Genomic DNA, 11,469 nt, shown 5'->3' with positions numbered 1-11,469 from the left:
ACATTGATGTTGAGGTCTTTCAGTTGACAAGTTACCTGATCATGGAATAAATCAATGGCATCTTTAAGCATGACTGGATTAAATTTCGATTTTTCATGAAATGGAGTAAGAGACGCTTTGGTTTGGGAGGTTTGTGCCAGATTCCTAGTTGGATTGGATGTCGATGCAGCAAAGTTGTCAATAGTTGTATCCTCATTTGTAGAATCAGATGCCCAAAGCTCATTTATTTCTTCCATTAGTTGTTTGGTTGCTTGGGAACATTGAATGGGTCCAACATTGATATTAGACCCCCCTTGTATTGTATTTTTATCATGTTTATTCAGGATGGAATATTTCTTGAGTTTGAGTTTGCGTGTGCTTTTGAAGATATCAAATCTGGTGGTTGCATAGTTGAAATCTTTTTTTGGGCAATATGTTAAACCTAGACTTAATATTTCTTTTTCTTTTTGGTCCAGGTTAATGTCTGATAGATTCACAATTGTTTTATCCACATCCGTAATTATCATTGTTTTCCCCGTCCCAATCCTCCTTTCTTTTTGCGTGTTGGTCCTTCGTTTCCTTGCTTTCCTGCGTTCTCGCCGCTTCCAGTTTTTGTTGGGTTGTAGTTTTGTTTCTTTGTCCGAGGACGCAATGTTAATCTTCTGTCCTCGGCTTGCTGGGGTCAGCAGACCACCATGTCTTTGACTGCTTTTTTAATAAAGCTGTTTTTTTGATGCAGCACGTTTTTCTTAAAGGAAAACAGGATGCATTTCAAAAAGAAGAGTGAAACTTTTCAGTTTCATTTTTTTAAGCGCAGGCAGTAGTCCATGGGACCACTGCCTGCTCTTAAAAATAGTTTCTCACAAACTCACGAAAAGGGAAGGGGTCCCCTGGGGCCCCCTTTCTGTTTGCAAGTGGTTTACCACCTACCTAAAGTAGGTGGTAAACTGCAAGTGTTTTGCAGCCAGTGATGCAGTCGGAGAACAATAGTACATGGCATGGTAACTCGCTATTAAGAAGGGACACCCCTTCCTAATAGCGAGAGTCACAACTGCTATTTTGAGAATCAGTGACTTGCAAAATATCATTGCCTTTACCTTTCTTTGCGGTCGCAAACAGGAGGATCTCATGTTTGCGGCTGCAAAAAGGAGTTGTACATCTAGCCCCAAGTCATCAATGAAAAGAATCAAGATGAAAGTAATGAGCTTGATAGACTTCAATCACAGTTCCACTATATCTTCTCTAACATTCCTTATCAAGTGCTAGCCAGGGTATACATCAGTATGGTTGCAAGCCCAATTCCACTGATATGGCTCCAATGACGCTGTCCCTGAAACTTGGTGAGCCCAGATGATCTTCCAAATTTAAGGCTAATTACTCTTCCAGCTTGTGATCTAAAGTTCCATGGTCATTTGTTGACTTCATATCTTCAAATGATTGATCCATAATCCATTTGTCACACTCTAGCTCATTAAAGTTGTACAAACACCAGACAGTGGACATGAGCATGCATTGACCCACTCAACTGGTCTTATCTACCGAGGGTTCTGGGTGGATCATTTTGTGTTCCTATCTATCTGCATTATTCTTGAGGTTGTGATTAATAACAACACTAAGACACAATTCTTAAGAAAAGCTTATTTTCAAAAGAATTTCTATTCGTTTGTGTACTTGATAGGGTACCTTTGATTTAACTTCTGTTCACTCTTGCCTTGGAGATACTTTTAACATTGATCTGTACAATTCCTTTTGATAAAGATAATCACTTAGTTTGGGATGGGATATGAATGTCTTAAATAAAGATTCTTCTGCTCACTCACCCTAAATCACCAATTGGTGTGTTGTTTAGGTTTTCAAACTTAATGTTCAAATGATTGAACTGTTTACCAATCCTGTTTTGAGGAATGGAATCCAGAACTGGTCCATTAGTTAGAATAAACACATGGGCATCAAGAGGAAGAAGAGACAAGCACATCTTGTACTGTTGTAATTCAAGAAACATCTAGCCCTAATCAGATTGGACAGTGTTAGATGGATGTCAGCAGCCTGAGATTTTGAGCAAATATAAATTTAACGACCATCCATGTGCTACTTACCGTTCTCTATGTTTTCATAAAATTGCAATGAGACCTTGCAGAAAAGGAGCAGGTGGAATTGCACAGTTAACTGCGTGTAGGGGAAGTGGGATTGATGTGAAAGACAAGTCAAAAAAGGTGGTTTTAGGGTTCCTATCTACAAGAACATTGTCTCCTTCACTTGACAAGCTGGCTTTCTTCTACATAAATGTCGGAGATATTATGGATGAATTTGGAGGGAGCGGAGATTGATCTGTATGTATTGTTGAAGCAAAGTTAACAAGGCAACCCAGTAAATGCCTCAGACTAGATTATGGATTACCCTGCTTCTTGATGTTGGGCCCTGCCCTACCACTGTACCTCAACTGGATGTACAGTGTTTATTATGGTAATACTATTTCTGCCATACTAGCCACTATATTCATTAACCCTTTTTAAATCATTACACATTTTTCCAAAAAATAATTATTTCTCCTAAGATCCTATGTATTACGGCTTTTACTTCTGCTGTGCCTCAATGTGTCATATGGAAAAGATTTTGTCTGTCAGAAGAAAATATTTGAGGGTGTTTTGATGATTCTAACAGTAAATCACATGTTTCCAGTAAGAATATGAAAACTTTACAAATTCATTTAGCAATAGTTAATCAGATCTGTATTTTAAATGTACCATAATAAATTAGGATATAATTAAAATTCAGCAGGTCTTCATTTGAGAAAGGGCCAGCTATCCAGTAAGGGTTTGTGGTTCTTTATTACCAGCCCGAACATATTTGCTCATCGCAGAATACGATACGATATGCTATTACACCACCTAATAGCTAATTCTAATCAACTATTTTAGTTTACTGTATGTACTATATTGTAAACTTCATTATGCATTATTGGAAACAATGTTTGCAAAAAGCAATGTTAAAAACAACAATTTAAATGTGGTTGCTCATTTGCAATGGTTGCTTATTTATTAGCACATGGCTTCCTTAAAACCTGTATGTTTTCATCATCTAACACCACTTACCTGTACCTCACTCTGAAAAATTGACCCAATGGCTCTACTTAGTCACCATCATTGAAATACAACCAGGCACTCAACTTTTAAACTCATTACAAGGTCTGGAGCATAATGCACTATTCATACCTCTGAATCATTGGTGTTCCAAAGGATGGCCTCAGTGTTGATTGTAAATTCATGTCCCTGTGGTGCTCGATTATCAAATGTGCCCACTTTCACATATTTGTAGGACCCATTGGAAAACATTTGCCAATTCAGAATATCAAAGACAGCAGGAGGATCCCCATTTTCATCAAAGAAAATCTCATCTCCAAAAGTTGTAGCAAAATGAACATTTCTTAAATGCTGAAGGACCTAAGGATTAATGATAAATTGATGTTTTTTAAAGTACAGGTAACAGAAGACAAAGAGATCATGAGATACAAAAAAACATGCACTGGAGTCTCCGGGGCAAAAGTAAATGCTCCCACAGGGACATTAAGAAACTTCAATGGCAACCAAGGACTTCATGGTCAAAGCACAGTGCAGTTATTGTGCAATATAACACATGCCTCACTAACAGATATCATTTTGGTTCTTACCAATCCGCTATTGTATTTTGAGATAGAATGTGCAATGTAACCATGATGCGGGAAACTCATCAGTTTGGTGCCGATGAAAATCACATAAACTGATTGCCGCCCTACCAAAATATAACCAACTAGCAGCCCGTCCCGACGTTGAATTGCTGCCGGCCAGTAGTATATTGTTTTGTAGGATTTCGTTTTGATAGCATTTCCTATCTGTGACAGCTGGAGACAACCTCAGTTAACATCTTGTGTATAGAGTGGGCTCGTCCCAAGCATTTAACAATTTTAATGGTGAACTTTTATAATGCCCCCGAGAAGGACACGCAGAACCTACATTTAAGCTCCTTGGCATCCTTCTTAGACGAATACAAGTCAACACTTAATGCTTTATTCGAAGTTATTTTAATGGGAGATTTCAACATACATCCATGTGGATGGGATTGTCTTGCAAAACACCAAACAAGTCCCCCTGGTTCTATTTCCACTCACTTTGAACATTCCCCACAAGGGGAAGTGCTGGAAGACGTACTTGCTAATATGAATTTGTTTGAGTTAGATGGGGCCTGGGGGGAGGACAGGGCCCCGACATTCACAGGCAGAGAGGCGGACACAGTGATTGATTTCATTTTTGTTTCAGCCGGTATAGTTAATGTGGTCTCCTCCTATGAAGTTGTAGTCTCAGCATTTAGCGACCATAATCCCCTGGTATTGTCTTTGATTCTTGGGGGGGAAACAGTTAGACAGAAGGAGTGACTGGTAGGCTGCATTGATAATCTTATTCCCAAGGACCAGGGTAGGAGACTAAACTGGGCCAAGGTGGTCCCAGGTACTTTCATGCAGGATCTTGTGATCAAGGTACAAGCAGACATGGCGGTATGTTTAAATAGCATGGCGGACGGTAAAGAGATTATTAATTCCTTTGTCAGCATCTGCACACAAGTTAGCCATGACCTAAAGTGCAATAAGAAGTGGGAAGGTGCAAACCAACCAAGGTGGTTTGATGAGATTTGCTCAAAAGCCGACAAAGAACTAGTGTACGCACTAAAACAAATACCTAGAAACCGGGAGCTCGTGGCTTTACTAAGAGATATTACAAACTTGCTATTGCCAACCGTAAAAAGTCCATTAAAAGTGAAGCCTGGGAAAAACTCATGTCAACAGATGTTTTTAGATACAGTTCAAAATTTTGGGCAGTGATCAACCATCCCTATTTCTCAGGTATAGACAACTTGGTCATAGATTCTGTCCCTGACGAGAAATGGGTTGGCCATTTTAGTAATATATACAACAGTGAGGAGGAGAACACACTAGAGATGGGTCTCGTATATATGCACTCAGTTCCCCCTTTGTTTTTTAATGAGGCCGAGGTTCAAAGGGCCATAGAGGAGATGACGTAAAACAAGGCACCGGGCCCAGATGGTGTACCTGCAGATCTATATAGGACTCCTTTAGATTTCTGGTCAAAGATTCTCACAAGTGTTTTTAATTCCACAGTTACATCTGGGTTCCCTTTGTCATGGTCCACCTCTACAATAATACCCGTATTTAAAAAAGGTTTGAGTAGTGACCCCGCCTGCTACAGGCCGATCTCGCTGATTGACTCCGCCGTTAAGATCTTGGGCAGAGTCATCTTGCAGAGACTTGGAGAACATCTGAAGGAGAGGGGGGTCCTCTCAGAACTACAATATGGGTTCAGGGAGAAAAAGGCACTCTTGACCAATGCCTTAATCTTAATGCCTTAATCTCCATATGATAATTAGTAAATACACCCAGGCCAAGGAGGGCCTGCTATTTATGGCCTTCATGGACCTGTCATCGGCCTTCGATCTGGTCAATCGCGCTAAGCTGTGGGCCATCCTGACTAGCATAGGGATAGACCCTTCCTTGGTGAACTTCTTAGCGGTCTTGCACCAAAACCTACTAGCCTCTATTAGAACTAATAAGAAGGGTGGAAGCATCAGGTTTTTTAGATCCAAACGAGGTGTTAGGCAGGGTTGCATCTTGGCGCCCCTCCTATTCACCTTATATATAAACTCACTTGAAAATTCTTTGGAGGGGACCACACCAGACATCCCACGTGTAGGGGACTCTGCAGTACCAGTACTCCTTTACGCGGATGACGCAGCACCATTGGCCTGCACAGGGGTAGGGCTGCAGAGACTCCTAGATGCTTTTGGGGAATTCATGCTTTCTTTAGACCTACAGGTAAATAATAAAAAATCGCACGTGATGGTGGCGGGGAAACGGCCAAAAGCTGCCAAGATAAAAAGGTTTTCTTGCAATGGAGAGGGGGTCTCCAGTTTCCCGGTCTTCGCTTTCTTGGGCATCATTTTTGACGAAAGGGGTACCTGAAGTCCCCAATTAAATGCGAAAGGCATTGCTGTCACCAGATCAACTTCAGCATTATTGAGCTTTGCAAAACGTTTGGGTTCGCGCCCTATAGAGGCTCTGTTGACAGTATACAAGTCTAAATGCCTCCCAATAGCAATGTACGGCGCTTCCTTGTGGGGATTCTTACCTCAAGGTAAACTCCAGATAGTAGAGAACAAATTCCTTAGATACCTGCTAGCGGTCCCCCAATCGACCCCAGTACTTTCAGTGCATTCTGAGCTGGGTCTTGGTTACATTACCGACCAGTTACAACCGGCGCCACTGATCTGCTGGGCTAAAACCTGGCTCAACACCGAAATTACTTTGAATCACACTATTCTTAAAGACTGCATGGCACTGGACAAAGTAAACTAAATTCCTTGGTTATCATATATCAAGGACACTCTGAGCAAACTGGGCAGGCCTGACCTATACACTTTCCCCAACTTGTTACAGAAGGGCGATGTAAAATGGATTAAGGATAACTTTCTGGGTCTAGCTGAGCAGGAACGGGAGGCAGTGGAGGTTCTAAAACCGAGCGTCAGAGCCAACTATATGCTTCTGACCACTCCTTCAATAGAACCCTACTTGAAAATTGTTACCCGACCGTTCCATCGCCATCTCCTTGTAAGATTCAGATTTAACATCATTCAGTACTCCTTGGGCACTATCCTGTATGGGGGAAATCAGACTTGACCATCCCCTGCAGCTGTGATAACTTTTCGGAACAGTCACTCATGCACTTTATTATGTTTTGTGGCCATTTTGAGGACAGTAGAAAACAGTTCCTGGTTCCCATCCTGAGAGAAGCGGGCTTTACACAAGTCCGGCCTGCACTCCTCTATTTACAACTGTTGAGTAGAACCAGGGTAATCTTTGGGGTCGCAAGCTTTTTGGTCGCTGCTATGCGTATTAAGACCAAAAAACGCAGTCTTTTGTATGTGGGGATGTTTTATCTATACTCTATGTACAAATATGACAATGAATTGTTTTTTAAATTGTTTTTAATTTGATTTTAATAATCGAATAAAGTATGACTTGTCATTGACACTTATCTGTGACAGGCCTGTGAAACGCTCCGATTCACAGTGCACTGCTGAATAAGGGTGGGCGTAAAATCCGTTTCGCGGGCCAATTTGCGGATTTTCCGCGATTTCGCGATCCGCGAATCTCGCGAAATCGCGGTAAAATCCGCGAATCAGCTGGGACGAATTTTCAGCCAAGCAAGGGTTACAGCAGCAGGTGAAAAAGTTGAACCTAATTTCTTTGTAACCTTTTACAAAAGGGTTACAAACAAATTAACTTCAACTTGGACACTTGCTGCTAATTGCTTCCTGGCGCCTCGTTGCCTCCTTGCAACTATTCTCTGACCCTTCTCTGACCCTCGAAGCAGGGTCAGAGAATAGTTACAAGTAGGCAACGAGGCACCTGTCCAAGGAATTAAACCTCATCAGGAAGCACTTACAGATATAAAAAACAGGAAGAAGGGAGAGGATGGCAAATACACCCATTTTGAGTTGTCAGAAGGGGTTAAACTAAAAGAGACCTTTATAGCACAATTTTCATATGCATTTTGCTAAAAATAAAAAGCTGTATGTTCTGTAGGGGCAACTCAGGAATATGGCCCTTCAGAGATCCGGACTCTCTTTCTTTCTCTCGTTCTCTCTCTCCCTCTCTCTTTCCCTCTCTTTCTCTCTCTTTCTATCTATCTATCTATCTCTCTCTCCCTCTCCCATAAACGACTGCATGGGTAACTTCGCTATGCAAGCGGCTCGCGAAGACGCAAAAAGCCCCGCGAACACGCAAAAAACCCTGCGAACACGCAAAAAAACAAAAATCCACAAATTCACGAATTTTGCGGATCGTGAATTCGCAAATCCGCAAATTCGCGGATCGCGAATTCACAAAATTCGCCCATGCTTACTGCTGATGCACTTAAGAGTGCGCGTTCAGTAGTGTGTGAACTCGAGTTTCCCTACTTTATTTTTCCTTGCAATATTATATAGCGCGAACTCGACAACATGGCAAGAGCACAATTTACATTACAGAAGAACACATTCATGTGTGGTAGGCACGGGGAGACAAAGCGATTTGCCTGGAATCACAGGATGTTGAGCTGATGCCGAGATTCGAACGTAGCTCCCCAGCTCTAAAGTTGGCAATTCTAGAACTTGTGGCTGGAGGTGTGTCTAAAAGTGTATGTCGGTGCTGGCCATCAATGAGAGAGACCTGTGCATTTTTCAAATGGATGGGGAAAAAATATGAGTACGTTGCTGGAGATGTGGGCCGCTGTGCCAGCAATGTACTTACCGGGGGAGGGTAAACACCCATTATTCCGCAACTTTCTTTCCGCATACCATAACTCAGGGCTAGGTTTGGGTTTTGGGGTACAGAGGTATTTTTTAGGGTTCAGGGCTAGGTTTGGGTTTTGGGGTACAGGGGTATTTTAGGGTTCAAGGGTAGGTCTGGGTTTTGGGGTACAGGGTTATTTTTAGGATTCAGGGCTAGGTTTGGGTTTTGGGGTACAGGGGTATTTAAGGGTTCAGAGGTAGGTTTGGGTTTTGGGGTACAGGGGTATTTTTAGGGTTCAGGGCTAGGTTTGGGTTTTGGGGTACATGGGTATTTTAGGGTTCAGGGGTAGGTTTCGGTTCTCTTCCAGGGGATCCTCATCAATAGTCATAAGCACTGAATATTCCCGCCCATGTGCGGGACCCCGTAAACAATATAAAAATATATATGTATAAAACACATATATCTCGCTCCACATATATGTATGTACATATATCATTTTTCTCACATCAATGCAGCCCCAAAACTGAGGCTAAACAATGCAAACACATATACATGAACTGCAATTAGTAAGGAATCAAAAAACACATTAGGTCAAAAAACCCTTGAACTTTGTGTTTTAATGAGTCAAACCACTCATAAATCCTGAAAATTGCTTATAAATAGACATTGTTAGCCCTCAGGCTGCATTGCAAAACAATATCATAGAAAATGAAACCATTTTCACAATAACTGGCACCGTGCCTTTAAGGCAGCCATGACCCCAGGCTTCCCATCATGCCTCAGGGGTGACAGTTAGGTCAGTTGGTCTTTCTGGCTCCTTCAGTCAGGACCCTGGTGAAACAGCTCCTTTTCTTTTTGACTTTCTGTCAAAAAATATTCAACTTTAACTAGAATTTTTGGCTTCACTCAACGTCTTTTAGACATAGAGTGCTGCTTAAACAATTTTTAGACTTAAAAAAGGTATTTTTCCTGTCAAAGATGCCTTCTCTCTTTGACAAGTGTCCTTCATGTGGAAGGAAGAAGGCCAAGACTGACACTCATTCAGTCTGTATCCTGTGCCTACCAGACTCTCATTCCTCTAAAACCTGTGAACACTGCCAGGTTTTAACTTCCAGGACTCTTAAAGATCGGGAGAGGATTAGAGTTTATGGGCTTTCTGAGAGAGGAAGATCTCCCAAGAAGCAGAAAAGTCGGAAGGCGCGGTCGACATCGAGAGAAGCCCCGACTGGTTCACATTCGACGTCGGGATCGGCGTTGGAGAAGCAGTCGACGGCGACGAAGAAGATGTCTTCAGCGTCTACATCGAAGGTACCTCCGCTTCAGTCAGCGTCGAGGGACAGGTCGCCGTCGAAGCGGAAGAGCTCGACGGCGAGCCATATGACGTCGAAACAGCATCGTCATGCTGTGACGTCGAGGCATTCTCCGTCGACATCGGTCCATCGGCGTTCGACGTCGAAACATCCTCCGTCGACGGCTAGTCATGGTCGTTCGGCGTCGAGGGAGCCTCTGTCGACACATCATTGGTCGACGTCGATGCAGCCAATGTCGACGCCTGGACAAGAGCGTTCGACGTCGGAGCGGCATTTGGAGTCGAGGCACGCCCAGTCGCCGTCGAGTCAACGGCGATCGGCGTCGAAACAGCCTCCATCGAAGTCGAGCAGGCAGCCTTCAACGTCGAAGGACAGTCATCGCCACCCGAGGTCGACGTTAGAGAAATCACGGTCGACGTCGAGGGAGCGCCTACCTGCTCGGCGCTCGGCGTCGATACAACCACCGTCGAGGGATCAGCAAAGATCCAGGGAGCGAAGTTCTTCGCAGACAAAGAACATTTCTCCTGCAAAATCAAAGGAGGTGGTTCGGGACAAGGAAAGTGACTTATTGGACCAGACTCACGTCCTAGAGCCACAGTTGGGTTCTCCAGGTTCAGCATCGGCTGCGGAGGTGGAACAATCTCCAGTGCAGGATCCTCCTGCCAAGAGACGGAGGGTCGCAGAAGAAAGATCTCGGTCGAGGTCTTCCTCTGGATCTCTGGTGAGTCTTTCCTCATCTTCCTCATCATCTCGGAGTGGCAGATCCTCGGATGGACAGAGCGGCGCATCTAAGAGGGGGAGGTCCAAATCCCCTGCAAGATCGCAACAGGATCGAACGGATCAACCTCCACGGTCACGTACACCTGCGAAGGATCCCGTCCACAAGTCTCCTTCTGTTCATCTTTCCCCAAGGTGGAATAGACCTCTTCACCACTGGGCAAAGGACAAGGAGACGGCAGATCGCCTAAAGCGATATCGAGACCAACCTCTTCCCCGCAGGGAACGGTCTCGTTCTAGGCACTCAAGTAAGAGACATTCTTGTCACAAAGAGCGACCTCGTTCCGAGACGCGTTCTAGCAGAAGATCTAGGTCCAGGAGGACACGTAGTTCTTCAAGTTCGTCGAGAACGCGATCTCACAGGGAGTACTCCCCGACTCTTACAAACAGTCCACGCTCAAGAGTGTCTCCAACTGAGGATATTTTCTCGTTCCAAGATATCTTAGGCAGGGGAGCCCTGAAGCTGGGAGTACCGATGACAGCTCCACAAGTCAAGACGACTGTCATATTCGAAACCCTGCAACATAGATCAGCACCCAAACCGTTGTTGCCGTTGGTTCCGGGTATAATGGAACATGTGAATGAAGTCTTCCTCACTCCGGCAATGGTGATGTCCGTTCCAGCGAGGATTCTCAAAAAGTATCGTCCTCCGGAAGAGGATCCTCTGTTCCTCAAAGCTGATCCCCCGCCAGATTCAGTGATCATTACGGCGGCAAGGAAATCCAATTCGGTGGCTTCCTCATCCACGGTACCTCTGGATAAGGATAGCAAGGTGCAAGACTCATGGGGGAGAAGGGTGTGTAACACCTCAGCCTCTTTCCTAAAGGTCTCCAACGCAGAAGCCCTGCTCGGCAGGTATGACAGGTCTCTGTGGGACTCACTTCAGAGATTTACCGCAAAACTTCCTGAGGAAGATAGAAAGGACTTTGAGGAGGTTCTGATGGAGGGCAGTCAAGTCTCCAATCAGATTATAGGATCGGCAGCAGATGGGGCAACGCTGGCTGCGCATGGCTATGTGCACGGAGTTACAGCAAGGAGAACATCTTGGTTACGCCTCACAGCATTAAAACCAGAGGCTCAAGCAAG

The 11,469-nt window shown here is 43.9% G+C and overlaps 1 protein-coding gene across 1 annotated transcript in view; it reads right to left on the bottom strand.

The window, feature by feature from the left end:
• Window positions 1-3,185: 3,185 nt before the first annotated feature.
• LOC147693524 (extracellular calcium-sensing receptor-like) overlaps window positions 3,186-11,469 on the bottom strand; it is a 32,396-nt gene continuing 24,112 nt past the window's right edge. Inside the window, exon 4 of the mRNA XM_086936041.1 lies at window positions 3,186-3,419. Coding sequence (XP_086792167.1) covers window positions 3,186-3,419 — 234 coding nt within the window. The remainder of the gene's footprint in view (window positions 3,420-11,469) is intronic.

The sequence above is a fragment of the Lissotriton vulgaris genome, chromosome 8 (genome assembly GCF_964263255.1).
Source record: "Lissotriton vulgaris chromosome 8, aLisVul1.2, whole genome shotgun sequence".
NCBI lineage: Eukaryota > Metazoa > Chordata > Amphibia > Caudata > Salamandridae > Lissotriton > Lissotriton vulgaris.
The sequence above is the reverse complement of the archived record's forward strand: the minus strand, read 5'-3'. Positions and strand labels throughout refer to the sequence as shown.